The sequence below is a fragment of the Gavialis gangeticus genome, unplaced genomic scaffold (assembly GCF_001723915.1).
Source record: "Gavialis gangeticus isolate Ggan-Ray unplaced genomic scaffold, GavGan_comp1, whole genome shotgun sequence".
Taxonomy (NCBI): domain Eukaryota; kingdom Metazoa; phylum Chordata; order Crocodylia; family Gavialidae; genus Gavialis; species Gavialis gangeticus.
The window spans coordinates 1,844,477-1,860,566 of NW_017728995.1; the positions used below are offsets into that span (position 1 = coordinate 1,844,477).

At 39.2% G+C, this 16,090-nt stretch overlaps 1 protein-coding gene across 4 annotated transcripts in view; it reads left to right on the top strand.

Moving 5' to 3' along the window:
• The window catches only part of MED12L (mediator complex subunit 12 like), a 412,540-nt gene that overhangs the window by 332,933 nt on the left and 63,517 nt on the right, over nt 1–16,090 (top strand). For all 4 annotated transcript variants that reach the window (XR_002095000.1, XM_019503138.1, XM_019503139.1 and 1 more), the window contains exons 26-36: nt 1,157–1,356; nt 1,982–2,170; nt 2,619–2,693; nt 2,818–3,008; nt 3,317–3,478; nt 6,750–6,861; nt 7,587–7,676; nt 10,909–11,018; nt 11,782–11,917; nt 12,400–12,561; nt 15,095–15,457. Coding sequence is in view for 3 of the 4 variants with exons in the window: in XM_019503138.1 (XP_019358683.1) it covers nt 1,157–1,356; nt 1,982–2,170; nt 2,619–2,693; nt 2,818–3,008; nt 3,317–3,478; nt 6,750–6,861; nt 7,587–7,676; nt 10,909–11,018; nt 11,782–11,917; nt 12,400–12,561; nt 15,095–15,457 (1,790 nt within the window). In the remaining variant the exon portion in view is untranslated. The remainder of the gene's footprint in view (nt 1–1,156; nt 1,357–1,981; nt 2,171–2,618; nt 2,694–2,817; nt 3,009–3,316; nt 3,479–6,749; nt 6,862–7,586; nt 7,677–10,908; nt 11,019–11,781; nt 11,918–12,399; nt 12,562–15,094; nt 15,458–16,090) is intronic.

Here is a 16,090-nt window from a genome sequence, read left to right on the forward strand (position 1 = left end):
GATCACTTAAACCAGTTTATGTATAACTTCTGTTCCTAGGCATAGTCACAAAATAAAATAGTTCCCTTAAAAAAGGGAAAAAAACATTAAATGGCGGAGACCACATAGACAAGACACTCTTAACCATGGAAGATGAGACAGAGATGGATATGTTACTGAATGACAATTTAAAATAGAGATAGACTTGGTGAGACTGGTTTATAGCATATTTGTTCATGTGCATTATAAGTGGGTCAGTTCTGTATACTTCCTGGTCAATGTTAGTTGTTGGTGGTGACGTGGGAGGTAGTGAGTCAGTTAAGTTCTGCAAAGAAGTATTCGAAATTCTAGAATCCCACTTAAAATTGTCATAGAGATGCATACCTTTCTCACGGATGATGCACAGCATAGGCAGGTTCCACAAGGGCTTTGAAATTACATCCAGTATTTCCCATCATTAAGAATCTAATTTTTCAAGACAACTTCCCTCATTCAGATTTTCAAATTAGTTCACATTTCTATATAAGTCATTATGAAAATATTTTCTTGGCTTCCTATCTGAAACATCCAAATTTTCTCTGTCCCTTTTCCTACTGACTAAACAGTCAAATTAAGTTAATGCAGTTGTGCTGATGATTTGCAGAAAGGATGGGATATTCAATGTTTGCCCTTTCTAACAGGGCTCCCTCAGCATGCATTGCCCTTTTCCATTCCCAGGGAAATAAATCTCTCTTGTCAAGAAGTTCATAGTAAGGTGGGCTAAGGGGACCACAAGTTCAAAACTTGTCTCTTGATCTATGGAGAGTTAATAAGTCAGAGTAAGAGAGAAGACTTGGAAAAGGGACACCTAGAATGGTGAGTAACTCGAATTTTCCTTATCTTTACAGCCAAAAGAGTTCCATACACACATGCCTTTTACTGGGGAGGAGTATGTTGCCATTTTATATTTGATCAGTTTGCAAGATACTTTTAAAATAATTTTAAAATACTGTTTTCAAAGAATGTAATTTTCTGGAAGCCATTGTGTCCACTGCTCCTGTATTAGTTTGATTGTACACAGATCTCATTCGTGAATTGTTGGTCAGCTAGGGTATTTCTCCAAATAGTGAATGCTCTAACGAACCATCAAGATTTCTATAAGGTACTCATATTCTACACCTCTGCTTCTGCTGTACAGGTGATGCTGAAATTGGCAGCAGCAGTATCAATTCCTTGAAGAATGAAGACTTCACTATGAGAGGTTTATTAGATGACCTTGATGATGATGAAATTTGGGGTGCCTCCCACACATTGACATCATGTGGAAAAGCTATTTCAATCGAAACTGCTAGTCTAAGTGAATATGCTAGATACGTACTCAGAACTATTTGTCAGCAGGTAATTTGTAAAATTATGCTTCTAGCTTTCTTAATAGACCATATTTCTTTTTGGCAAAAATGTGATGGATGTTGTTGATTAAATGCAAAAGAGAGTTTTGAGGATGTACCAGAGTATTTGAAGGAATTTTCTGTTGTGTTCTTTATCTTGGAGCAGAGATGACTTGGAAAGGAAAAAAAAAATGTCAGGTAGGGTCCTATAGATAGAGGATAAATTCAGCCTGTCATCATTGGTGGATCCCTGCACTCTGGTTTCCCCACATAAATTTATCACCCAGCCCTTCTGATACTGAAATAATAGACCTTGCCTTGGAAGTTCCAGTGCTGCTTCACAAATTGTGTGGTTGAAGGTGCTTCTAATAAGTGTGGACATCTTCTGGCAGCATCATAAATTTATTGAGCTGGTTTTAGAGTTTTTAGGAAATTAATCTTAGAAAAACAGTAGATAATGTCATCCTTTTGAGCATTATAAATTAAAGAAAAAGATGAAACTTTATGTGCGTAACTAATTTTCCCTTTATGCCCATTTACATATGGATAATTTTTTGTTTGCCTTGCATTTGTTAAAAAATTAACGTTCTGCTGATGTGGTTGCATTATGAGGCCAACTGTTTGATTGCTTACAGGAATGGGTGGGAGAACACTGCTTAAAAGAACCTGAGAGGTTATGTACAGACAAAGATCTTATACTTGACCCTGTTCTCTCAAACAAGCAAGCACAAAAACTACTGCAACTTATCTGTTATCCTCACGGGATTAAAGAATGCACAGAGGGTGACAATCCTCAAAGGCAACACATCAAGCGCATACTTCAGGTACTACAATGTAAAATAATTCTACTTCTTTCATTCCACTTTTCTCCCCCTCTACTCCCCAAGTGTTGCAGGGGGTAAAGGAAGAAGTAAAATTAAAAAACCCAGTTCAAGCTATAGTGTTTACACGAGAGGACAGAGCATGCCCATCCTGTGCTAATGGGCCCTTTTTGTTCCTTCTGGGCAAGAAGCTTCATGGTGCCTAAAAACTTATTTCCCAGACCTGAAGAAGGGCAGTTTTGTACCCAAAGATTCCTGCCTCACCCCCATCCCATTGTCTTCAGGAATATTTCATGTTCCAAGGACTTATTCCACAGTAATACTGTGATAATCTTCAAATGTTCCTCAAATGTTTGCCTGTCCAGCCTACCCAATTAACAATTCGCATATTTTAAAAGCATTACTGCAAACACTTGACACAACCATTTTTCCTTTTATTGATTTCACCTAGAACTTAGATCAATGGACTCTCAGGCAGTCTTGGTTGGAACTACAGCTGATGATCAAACAGTGCATGAAAGAGCCTGTGAGTATTTGCTTTTTAAAAATATAGTTATATAAATATTTAATTAAATGAAGTATGTACATTTTAACCTAGCTTATGAACAAACATACCATGAATATGCTAGTTTACTTATGTTTTACTGTAGGGTTCTGGGTCTGTGGCTGAAATGAACAGCTTGTTGGATAATATTGCAAAGGCGACAATAGAAGTGTTTCAGCAATCCGCTGATCTAAACAATAACTCTTCTAACTCTGGTATAGGCCTCTTCAATCCAAACTCTGTTGGAAATGCTGACACAAGTAATACAAGACAGAATGGTAAAAAGACATTCTTAAGGTATTTTTCTGTCACCTTTTTAATTACCTTAAGCAATATAATGGTTAATTATGCATAGGATGCATAGGCTTTTTGTGTTTGAACTAGGAACATTAAGGAAAATTAATTTCCTGAAAGTTCCTGCTATACAGTTTTGCATAATAAATATTATTGTTATCCCATAATCATAATTTTTAGCCTATGCCATCTATTGCAGAAGTGTATCAAGTGTATGCCATTAGTGTATCAATTCAGTCTTTAAAATAGCAGATAATGGTGTCAAGCTTAGATGGACTGTTTTCAACTAAATAAGTTTGTTCTGATTTTAGTTCTTCTGAACGTCGAGGAGTATGGTTGGTGGCTCCCCTGATTGCAAAACTACCTACCTCAGTTCAAGGTAGAGTGTTGAAAGCAGCTGGAGAAGAGCTAGAGAAAGGTCAACATTTGGGATCATCCTCAAAAAAGGAAAGAGACAGACAGAAGCAAAAAAGGTAAGAATGTTGAAAGTAGAAATGTGCCAGGGAGACTTTTTTTTTTCTTTTTAGAGTTGTCAGAACTCATTGGTCAGGTCTTCATATTGCAGCTCCCCAGACTAGGTATGGTTCAGAACCTGTTTGTATTGTATTTAAGCAAATTCTGAGAAACAGATGTGCAATTTTACTGTTTTAGCTCATCTTCTGGTAGATGTTCAGTATTCTGCTAATTAAATTTTTTAATAATAACGGGATGTAAAATGGATAAGTATCCAGTGCACAGAATCGGATCTGCCCTCTCTCACCTTGTGCTAGCAGAAAGTCCTTACGTCATTATGAATTACTATGAAAATGTTGCATCGGGCAGTATCCTGGTAAAGTACCCATGTAGGTGTGACTTTAATTAACTTGCCATTTTTGCCTAAGAGTAACTAATAACCTTATTCCAATATCTGAACTGTTCCCTTTTACTTCCTTGCCATTAATGTAGGAATTACATAAAATACTGTAAATAGTAAGGTTCTTTATTTTAAGATAATTAACCTCTCCTCTTATGTAGCTGTTCCAGGAAGAAGTTCCCTGTTCTCAAGCTAGTTCCCATTCCAATTCAGCTATAATTTTTTTTACCTATCTTTAATTGAATAGAGAGAGAAATATGTACTGACATCCTTAGCAGTTGGTGTTGAATAATAGGAATGCATCTCAGCACTTTTCCATTTTCTCCAGCTCTTAGTTTAAGTAATTTGCTAACACTTGCCAATCTTCTCTTTTAGTAAAAAGATTCTACTTTGGCTCATATCAAACCCACTCTTTGATAACAGTCTTTCTTCCCATAAGAGTTCCCTAGTTTGAAAAATATAACCTTCTCCTTTTTCAATAATCATCTTGTCCAAACTCAGGGATTATGAAGTTCCTTCCACATACAGGCAGAACTAGAAGTATTTAAGAAGAAGGTATAACCCAACAGATTTACTTTTTTATTTGGATGTCTGATTAAAAACAAGTTCTACTCATGTTAGCTCAGCAGAATCAATGGCACCATGGAAGAGGAATGAACTCCTTTCAATTTTACCTTGTATGCCATTCACATAATCATCAGAAAAATGCTTATCTGGAGAACCTTTCTTACTAGTGAAGGGAAGGGAGGGCATAAGAAGTTGGGTGGGGTGGGGAAGGGATTACAGCTTGGTTTCAGATTCTGCTTGATAGCAACAGTAGTTCTTACAGCACTAATCTTTTGCCTTGTCAACTGAGAAACTTTCTTAATGGAAGTTTATTAAAAGAATTAGGGGTGCACCGATGGAGATTTTTTGGGCTGATATCAATGGCTGATTTTTAACGAGCTGTATTGGCTGATACCAGTCTGATTCCTGATATGCAGCCGGGCAGGTCTGACTGCTATTGTGGGGGAAGGGGAAGGAAGGAGTGAGTGTGGCAGGGGCTGATTGAGGCCCCCTCAGTGAGGGAGGGAATGGGGCTGGGGTAGGGGTAGGACTGTACAGCTGGGGCAGGGTATGGGACAGAGCCACAAATGGCTTGTTTGGGGGGCATGGGGGTGGCTCCCATGTGCATCCCAGGAGGGTATGGGGGGCATGTGCCCCCAGATCTGCGTGGGGTGAGGGTGCTGCTGTGGGCTGGGGCCGGGGGCAGCACTGGGCCCCAGTGTGGGGGCCAGGCCAGGGCTGCTCTTGGGGTAGGCATTGGCGGCTCTGGGAAGGGGAGCTATGGAGAGGCTATGGTGAATTTTGGAGTGGCTGCAGTTCCCAGTCTCCCCCCCGACCCCCCCCAGCACCACCACTGCCTGCCCTGAGTGCAGCTCAGCGCAGCCTCCTACCGAGAAGAGCTCAGTGCCACCCTTGCCCCAGCCCACAGCAGTAGCCCACCCTTGTGCGGATCCAACAGCACATGCCTCCCATGCCTTCCTGAGGTGTGTGCAGTGGTGTGAGCCACCACTCCTCATGCCCCCCAGATGAGCTGCTTACAGCTCCATCCCATGCCCCACCCCCGGTGTACAGCACCTGCCTCTGCCCCCGTCCCACTCCCTCCCTCACCACAGAGGGCCTCAATCTGCCCCTTCCCCCACATGTCCCTTTTATCGCAACAGACTTACCAGCTGGACCTGGCTGCTCTTCATGCTCTGGGGCTGCACTCCTGGCCACCTGTGTGCTGTGCTGTGGCTGTGTGCATGCACTGGCATTTATCGGCAATATTATTGGCCATATCAGTCAAAAAAAATTGCTGCTGTTTTGAATTTTCCTTATTTTGGTGCCAAGCCAATATGGGACCAGTGTGTCAGTGCATCACTAAAAAGAATAAATAGGGTCTTCATAGTGCTGCTCCTAAAATCACAAATCTGGAAAAACCACAATAACTTTGGTTTTCAGAAGAAGGAATTTTCTGCATTGTGAATTTTACATGGCTTTGGGATTTTGCCAACTCTTAGAATCCCCTAAATTTTAAGATGAAGAGTTAAATGCCAAATTAAAAAAGTCCTGTTGAAATGTATGCTTTTACTAGAGATACTAGATATGTGTGTATTTGTGTCACAGTGCTGAGTGTTGTGCAGAGTTTTCAGTGAGTGCTATGAAGCAAATGCACTATTAATATAATTTCCTGAATAGGCTGTTACCTTACAGCAAAGCCTTGGTTAACATTTATTTTACTCCTTTGCGTGTCAGATATTTGTAAATTTATCTCTCAAAGTTTTATCAATTGACCACATCCTGCACAGAACGTGTCTCGTGTAATGAGTTCTTATTGCAACTTGTCTTTACTAGCCCTCAAAAAAACCCAACAAACCCTTCTTTTAATGTTAACTAATCTTAGAGAAAACAAGACATTTGTAGTTTCAGTCTATATTATATGGGGAGAGCCTGATATTTCGTTTGTCCCACTAGCATGGATTGGAACCCTTGAGTGCCTTGTCTTCATTAGGATTTCAGTTAAAACTGTCATCAATTAAAAAAACACTCCTTTTTTTCCCCTTGCTGCATAAGGTGTATGCATCTTTTAGCAAGGTGCTGCACATTATGAATCCTTCATTGACGAAATGGCTAAACAGTTATGACTGTTCATAACCTGAGACTGTAAGTAAAGACTTCAGGTTTTATTCATGTATGGTTACATTCTCTATTCTGTCCACTTAATGTATATTTCTAGTTCAGGAATTCAAGGAGGCCTGAGAGCAGCAGTATTTCTAGTGGAAATTAGACAAAAGGAAGGAAGGCAGTGGAGACGGGAAGTATCAAAATAACCTCACTAATTCAATCTGCATTTGTCTCTTTCAAAGCATGTCTCTGTTGAGTCAGCAACCTTTCCTTTCTTTGGTACTTACATGCCTTAAGGGACAGGATGAACAACGGGAAGGGCTTCTAACATCACTGCAAAACCAAGTTAATCAGGTAAAACATACATACAACACTGAGGCCTCTTCATGGTTTTTTGTTGCCATCAGTTTCATATGCACCAGGCAGTGTCAAACTGAGGGGATGCTAATGGATCAACATAGCAATTCTTTTCTGAAATCCACCAGAGAAGAATCAGTTTTCATGTGCTACTACAGTACAAATTAATAACAATAATTTTCTTCTATATTCTTGCCCATCCCAGGTACAATCCAGTGCTGTGTTCTCCATCCTTATTTCATTTCCTTCCATTTCCACTGTTGCCACCTGGCCCCTTCTCCTTTTTCTGACTATATTCTGACTTACCCTGAATTCCAACATCCCATCTTTGTTGACATTAGACTGTTTAGTGGAGTGGAACAAAGGAGTGGCAACCACAGTCAAAGAACTGTGTATTTAGCCCTTGGTGAATAATTTGCTATAGTATTTGAAGGAAAGGATTCTTTTAGCAGATGCATTAAAAAACCCTCCTTTATCTTTTTGATAGAACAGCACAAAAGCATGGAAGTGGAAAAAATACTGTATTGATTCCAGTTCTTTGGTAGGATTAAGTAAATTAAATGGGTAAATAAATGATCAAACTCAAACTTGGCAGAGGCATGAAGATGAAAAATGAGACTTCTTTCATGGCTCTTTAAATATAATAATTTATCAAGAAATGATCAGAAATATTTTACTTTTAAAGAGGGAAACATGACTTTTAATCAAACTGTTATTCTTAGATCTTAAGTAACTGGAGGGAAGAACGATATCAGGATGATGTTAAAGCTAGGCAGATGATGCATGAAGCCTTACAGCTGCGTCTTAATTTGGTAAGAAAAATGTGTTTATACATTTTTTTCCCTGCTTTTGTATTACCTAAGCTTGAAAACAGCCATTGTTAAAAATGACTTTGGAGCTGATTGTATGAGGCAAAAGAGAGAGGATATTCAAGAGCCTTCAATGCTTCTTCCGTGTGTTTATCTGAGCAGCTTCCACTGCAAAATCCATATCTAACAGGTTCATCCCTTTCTCTTTTTCTTGTCTTCTTGCCTTTCCTCCTCTCCCTGTAGTATCACTAAAGCTTATTACAAATGTGCCATTTTTTCCTGGAAGTTGAAAGCCATCATCCATACTCACAAATTGCCCAGCATATGTTAATAATAAATCATAGAGGATTTCTCAGAACCAGGCACTCATTACAGCTGAGATTTTCAAAGTTCACTTGTCATTGGCAGCTGTTTGGTTAAATCTGCTACTCAGCTTTGACAATTTCAACCACAGGATTTTTAACGTAAAAGTTTATCCAAAAGCAGGAGTTGGAGCAGCTGTTTTAATTTTAATACAACTTCCAATAAATATTTAGCTCAGAAGAGCAGCTGATTGCTGAAAGCAATACGTAACCCCAAAATGCAGCAGCCCCATAATAAGAGAGCACTTGGATGTGGACAGGTATCATATTTCAGCCGAAGGAAGAGTACTGTTAAACCTTACTATCTACAGGTCTGCTTTCATTGAAACCAGTAGCACACGTGTTATGGATGTTGGCAATGCATGGTTAGTTGGGTACTGGACTTATTGTGCAAACCTACAGATCTCTTCCTGTTTTTAGAAACAAGGAAGTTGCAAGCAGAAGTGACAACAACTGGTGCTAAATATGAATAGTCTGTTTGCAAATGAAAGCATCCAGATTGTCTGGTTGATGCTGCTTGGCAACACACTTGAAAGAAAGAATAAAAATTTCAAAATAAAATGAAGATGGTTTTTTGGAGGATTGGCCTGTAGAAATACTGAAGTATCTTCCTAGGGTAAACAGGGTAAAAATTCTGGATTCTGAGAAGTCTGCAGTGCAGGAAAACAACTGTGGAGTCCAGGATCTTTTAAACATTTAGATTTCATGATTGAATTGTGTCTACATACTGAGTGAAGCAACAAATAAAGACTCATATAAAAAGTTAGCTGGTTTTCCTCCATCATAATTTTGAGAATGTTCATAGATAGCCGATGCGTTAGGATTACTGCTTTTCAAACTAACCTGAATAGTTTTATTTTTTTGCACTTGCTTGTTTCTTTCTGTTTTCTTTTATTTATGCAGCTTGCAATCCTTTTGGGATGGGGGACAATCTTTGTAATGTGCTTGAAACATGGCTTAGGTATCCAGATTGTAGCCATATTGGTTTAGAGGAAAAAGCAATCTGGGCTCATGGTAGAGGTGATATCTTTTATTAAACCAACAAGATTTTTACCAAAAAAAATCTTTAATTACAAGCTTTCCAGCACAAAATCCCTTTATCATGCATTGGAGAAAAGATTGTAAAAGTTCTCATGGGTAGAAATGAAAGTTCACATTTCATAGGATTTCACAGAGGAGTCAATAGATGGAAAATTCCTCTGGGCAGGCAGGTCTTAGCTGTTAAAGACTCTCTCACCTCTCTTGTGAGGTTCTGTGATAATGCAGATTAGCTTAGCATACTGGGGCCTTGGTGTCTGGTTGGAGTTCCTGGCTTTTACTACTATGCTAATCTGCTTGCTAAATTGAGGGAATAATCTGTTTACTTTCCAAGTTAAGCCTAAGGGTTGTGTGTCCAAGATTTGTACCAGTTTTTGTCTTAAGTCTTCAGAAGCTATATATCTGGGGTTTTCTGTTTGTTTGTTTTATGCAACAGAGAAGCAGGTTCTTAGGACTAGGGAGACGTCTGAGTCTGGAGGAGGAGCGAGTACCAGTAATGACGATGATTTAGTGCAGTAGTTTTCACCCTGTGGTCTGTGGACCCAAGGAGTTTGTGAAAGATGGCTATGATCAATCAAAACTATGTGAATACCCACACATACAATTCAGAAGGGTCTGCACCTCCATTTGAAATTTTTTAGGGGGTTGGAAGTGAAAAAAGGTTGAAAACTAGGGCTGTGCAAAACTTTAGTTGCCGATCTGATTTAGTGGAGATTCGGCCCAATTTGGTGGCCAAATCTCTGAATCCAAATCAAATCAGGAGATACTTTAATCTATCCAAATCCATTCGGAGAGATTTAGAAAGATTCAGAGATTCAGACATAGACATTAAATGTTTTTTCTGTATACCTCTAGGTAGCAGGTGGTTCATGAATGCTGTGATACTGGGGCAGATGGAGCAGCCCACAGGAGCATGGGGGCTCCCTAGTGCACTTGGCAGCAGACTTGGAAGTGGACCAGAAGCACTTTCAGTCCACTTACAAGTCTGCTGGGAAGCATGCTGGAGGGACCCCATGCTCCCACAGCTCAGCGACTGGTGCCCCCTGGGTTGGGGGGGCACCCGGTGTCCCCCTGCAGCTGATCGCTGAGCCAGGGGGGCGCTCCCCGGCGGAGCCAGAAGTGAACCGGAAGTACTTCTGGTCCACTTCCGGGTTTGTCGCCGAGCATCTGGGGGCCCCTCCACGCTCCTGTGGGATGTTCCATCCATCCCAGCATCACAGTGTTTATGAGCCGTGCCTGGTTTGAAATGAAATGCACCAATAAAAAAAAACCAAGTAAATGTCAAGGTCATCCACATAGGAATTGTCATAAAACAGGAAAACATACTTTCTCTGTTCAGCTTTGAGAGACCTACACTGTGAGAAGTTCCATCAAGGGCACTTGCTAGATCATTTCTGCTGTTTGCACCATCTAAGCATTGGAAAAGGAGTTGGACAGACCAAAAAAAAATCCCAAAACAGCAATTGTGCCCTAGATTCTGGAGCATTTCTGTTACACTGATGAACAAAAGTTAGAGCCTGTTGCAGCCATGACAATCTAATTTTGAGTAGCTGTCATCAGCTGAATGGATGCTTAGTAATGGCTTGTTTTTCATATTTTCTATCATTGCACAATAGCAACATTAAATATTTTATCTTAAGTTTGAACTTAAAGAAAAGTGACACATCTGCAATGATTTAATTCAATGCGTTAGAAGTCTGAGAGTCTTTTCAAGGACTATGGTGGGTGTTGCTTCAAGTTTTAAACTGGAAACTGTTATTACAACCTGGACAGTATTGAACTTAACAATTACATATTTTTAATGCACTTTTCTATAATTCATTTGCAACATTTAGGTGGGTGGAATGTTTGACACTGTGCAGAGAAATACACAATGGACTACTGACTGGGCCCTTCTGCTTCTTCAGATAATTACTTCAGGAACTGTTGATATGCAAACCAACAAGTATGTCTGTAACACTTATAAATAATTTATTATGTCTGCAATGATTTGAATATATATTTCATATTTATGCTCTTTTTACTAATCAGGACCATAACTTGGTGAAGCACTCTGTTCAAGAAAGCAATTAAGCAAGTATTAAGCTCCCTCCTTAAATATTTTCTGAACAGTCATGTGTTTAAGCTCATACTTAGGTGCTTCCCTAAATCAGAGTCCAAAATAGCTAATAACAATTTACATGATGTCACCATTTAATGTGGCTCAGAGATACGTAGATATGCTCAGAGATACGCCTTCACAGTTAGGGCGGCTAGGAGCTGGAACCAACTTCCAAGGGAAGTGGTGCTGGCCCCTACCCTGGGGGTCTTTAAGAAGAGGCTGGATGCCTACCTGGCTGGACTCATTTGAGTCCCGTTTCTTGTTCTGGGGTTTTGTTGTTCTCCCGCCCTGGCGGGGGGTCGGGCTAGAAGATCTACTAGGTCCCTTCCGACCCTAAATCTATGAAACTATGACTATATACTGATTTTGTCACTCATCTGCAGGTGTATGTTAGGGATTGTTCATGTCTGTTGGATTTGTACATTCTTAAAATGTGCTTGAAAAATCTGGTCCCATAAACATGTTTGAACACATTTATAGTCTTTGCTATAATCTGATTTTTGTGAACTTCTGATACTCATGCGGATGTGATAAATATGTAATTAACTAGAAGTATCACTATTGCTCCTCAAAAAGCAACCTCAAACTTATCTTTTTCCCCTTGTAGTGAATTATTCACAACGGTGCTTGATATGCTTGGTGTTCTGATCAATGGAACCTTAGCTTCTGATCTATCAAATGCATCCCAGGGTGGGTCTGAAGAAAACAAAAGAGCATACATGAATTTAGTGAAAAAGTTGAAAGTAAGTTTGGACCTGTGATTTTTAACTTGTGCTTCTCCTGAATTGCACTGTGGGCCATCTCTTAATTCTTAAATCAAGGTTGTTTTCAGTTTTCTCTGATTAAAAAAAAAAGGGGGGGGAGTCAATAAAGCAGCAGTAGCAATAGTGGGAAGGAGAAGAGAGTTTAAAAGAATGGGAATACGGGCTGGCCAGAGTATAGAGTTTTGCATATTCATTTTTAATTGTTCTGAAATTGGATATTTCAAAAACAAGTTCTGTGTCCCTTTTAGTTATGTTGGAAATTTCTCAGATTAGTATTTCACTTATGTCCTGCTGTTGAAATAAAATTTAAAAAAGCTCAGAAATCATTTTATAACAGCAGAAAGATTGTGCTCTCAAACATTTAATTACATTTGGTATAAGGAAAAGGAAATGATTAATTTAGAGACTTAATCTTGAAACTGTGAAAGCATTGTAACATTTGTACTTCTCTCTTCTTTTAGAAAGAATTAGGAGACAAGCATTCAGAAAGTATTGACAAAGTTCGCCAGCTGCTACCTTTGCCAAAACAGACGTGTGACATTATTACTTGTGAACCAATGGGATCTTTGATTGACACGAAGGGAAACAAAATTGCAGGATTTGACTCCATAGATAAGAAACAGGCAAGAGTAAATGTTTACTCTAAAATATCATTTTTATTATGACTTTCTCTTGCATCTGAAAGTCAAATAAACATTTTATGTAACTTTAGAGCATATGAATACAGAAGTATTATACGTCTGTTAAGCAGTAATTCCAAGGAAGTATATTATATTCCTGGTATTTTATCCATTCTAATGGAATATTCTTTAAATAGCAGAGACAAATAATTTGTCTTTTTCTAAGCTATGACTAAAATTCTAGTTATGGTATAAAGCCGATAGAAGAAATGGGCCCTCTTGGTAGACTGAAGATTGTCAGCTTCATGGAACAGTATTGTTAAAAACTCATTTCAAGGTGCCTGGGGTTTTTTTATATCAAATATGGTTTATAAGCATACAATGTTTACTCTTATTTAGATGAACTGTATGAAAATTTGCATGCAATCAGCAAAAACTATCCATCTTGAAATAACAATTTACTAATTGCAATTTTTTTGAGCAGTTTGGGTAGCTGGTTTTAAATAGTTCGTCTACCAAGAAAAGTGAAATTCTGCTTTTCTTAATTGTTCACTTTATTTGGGTGTTCACTTATATGCACAAAACTGGGCATGCAAAACCCACACAATTTATATTGAATAAAAGGTTGCTATGAACCCCTACGAACTAGAGGTGCAGACAGGAATGACAACTTTTGCCTGATCTAGCCACAGAAATTAGTATATAGTTGTGACCAAACAAGTGTACAGCTGCAGACAGCTTAAAAAATGGCTGATCAATCTGACCCCTCATTGCATGAGGTATCAGATAATAATGGTTCAAAATGAAACGTCTTTTGTAACTTGTATATGCTGAGCTCCCAGCCTGCCACTGTTTTCAGAATAGGAGGGGGAGAAGGGAACAGAAGGAGTTCACTCTGGGTTTTTTTAGGCCCTCCCTCCCCCCTGGGAGGTGGTACAGGTGTACTGGAGCCCCCTGAGGTGGGGGGGCTACAATTCACCAACTCCACCTTTTAGTACCAGCTGGGAAACCCCAAGAATAAGCTTCATCCACTGCCTCCCCAACCTCCCAATCTTTAAACAGCAAGCACTGGCAGAGAGCCTTGGCTGTTGCTGTGGGACCCTGGCTGCAGCTTGGGGTAACCTTGTAACTCTGGACACTTTGCAAATCATTCTGAGTTACAGCTAGGAGCTGCACTTCCGTCTGTACTCTAAAACACAGAGTGTACAATCCCTGGTAATCTATTTAGTGTTGAAATTATATTGTAAAATGAGGCAGTCTTGACTACCACCAGATATGCATATTGAACAGGAGAATAATGAATGACTATTGGGTACCACATTTAATTCTGAGCAAAACTTTCCCTGTGGGGCACAGCTATCCATCCTGTTCAACAGCAGCTGCTAAATATGGCATGTGCCCCCTGCCTGAAGTGCTTAGCTGCTGAGCAAAAGACTAGTTTAAGAGAGTGGACATTTAACAATCACTTAAGATACAGAAACAGGAGGCTAGCATTTTCATTTGCCTAAAGCAAAGCAAGAGCACTTTGGCTCTTGAAAGTGTGAGGAGTTCTGTTCTTGAAAACTAGGTGTATTTGGGCAAAACAAGGAATCTTCCCATTTTTTAATAATGCCAGCTGGATGTGGCATGTCAGGAACACATTTGGGGGATTTAAGTGACTGCAGACACTTTCTAAACTGAACAATATAGACAACCTTCTGTAGATTAATAGTTCTCAGAAAACTATCCAGCTTCATACCAAAAATTTGCATGTTTTTTCAGCTAAATCAGATTTTGCAGTGGAAAAATTTAAATAATAACTTCTTTTCAGGTGTTGTGGTACATTGAAATGAGGATGACATACCAGTAGTGTTGGTATAGATTCAACAATTTCAGCAGTATACTTGGCTTGAGATCCTTAGTGGTTCCTTTGATCTGTCACTTGTTTGCTATAAGATGGAGAAAGAACTGCAAGAAGAGACAGTGATATCTGGATTATACATTGTGGATTCTTTGCACTATGGAGATGTGCATATGTAGGGTTTTTGTTTAATTAAGATCAGGACTTTTTTTTCCAAGGGCAATGCAGCTTTTTACTTTACAATCTTGGTACTGCATTTCCTGCAGTGGAGTTCTGACGTTTATTCAGATTCATTTAAAGTACAGAAATAGTTGGGGAGTGTTTGACTCATGCTTTAATCTGCTGATCAACAGTTTTTTGTTAGACTTTTTTTTTTCTCTGATACTTGTTTTGTTTGCATGTCAGATGGAACATAAGGAATTAATTTTAGAAAATAATCACATTTTCTAAATGTGCTATATAGTATTCCTGGCTATCAGCCTATAACACTATGAAAACATAACATGATTCTTACAAGTGCCAGCCTTGTACACTGATTAAATCTTTACCCAAATAAGTATATGATAATTCTGGTACTGGACAAAATAAATCCTAAAAGAGACTTATACATGATGGTGTACAATGGCAGGTATTTCATGTTGCTTGGTTGTTATCCTGTAACTTTAGGAGTGTTGATATGCTTTTATTTTGAGACAGGGCCTTCAGGTATCAACAAAACAGAAGGTGTCCCCTTGGGATTTATTTGAGGGACATAAAAATCCTGCTCCTCTCTCCTGGGCTTGGTTTGGTACAGTTCGTGTTGACAGGAAAGTAATAAAATATGAAGAGCAGCAGCATCTTCTGCTATACCATATGCATCCAAAACCCAAGCCAAGAAGCTACTACCTCGAGCCATTGCTGCTACCTCCAGAAGAGGAAGAGGAAGAGCCTACTACACCCGTCTCTCAGGAACCAGAAAGAAAATCAGCAGAGCTGTCAGATCAGGGAAAACCTAACACAGATGACGAAAAGAAATCAAAAGGCAGGAAAAGAAAGACTAAATCAAATTCAAGATCTGATGTAAGTGTCTATATGTCTAGGTCTCTCACTTAATGGCTTCTTGCTGCTAAATGCTCTCACGTCTTCTCGAGTTGCTTGGCACCCTGCAGGACTGAGCCCCAAAAAGAATTGAAGGTGAAAGTTTGACGAAAATACAAAGTTACCAAATGAGGCTGCCAAGTGGATGGATGTACCGAAATGTTACTGTAATGGACTAATACTTGAATATTAACAGAAATTTGCTGAAATGTGCTAGACTAGATCAGGATTGTCAGGCATACTCATGCATGCTTACTATCTAGTCTTTTGTTTGCTTTAGAGAAGCATCTCTGTTATATTTTGGATCCACTGTCAAATTTTCCTCAGTTCAAGGTGTATTCGGAATGTGGGTTTTTATTCAGGTCTATCTCTTTCAAATAGAAATTCCACAACTATGTCATAAGTAGGGCTGTGCCAAACAGCAGCAGTCCGTTTTGACCAGTGTTTCGATGGAACAGTGTTCCATTTCAAATTTTGTTTCGATTCAAAACAGCTGTTCTGTTCTGTTCCATCCAAATGGCGAAACTTTTGACATTTTGCCCATTGGATATAATGGGGAAGGTCAAAACAGCCTATAACTTTGTCATTTCTGGCCTGATTTGGATGAAACTTGCA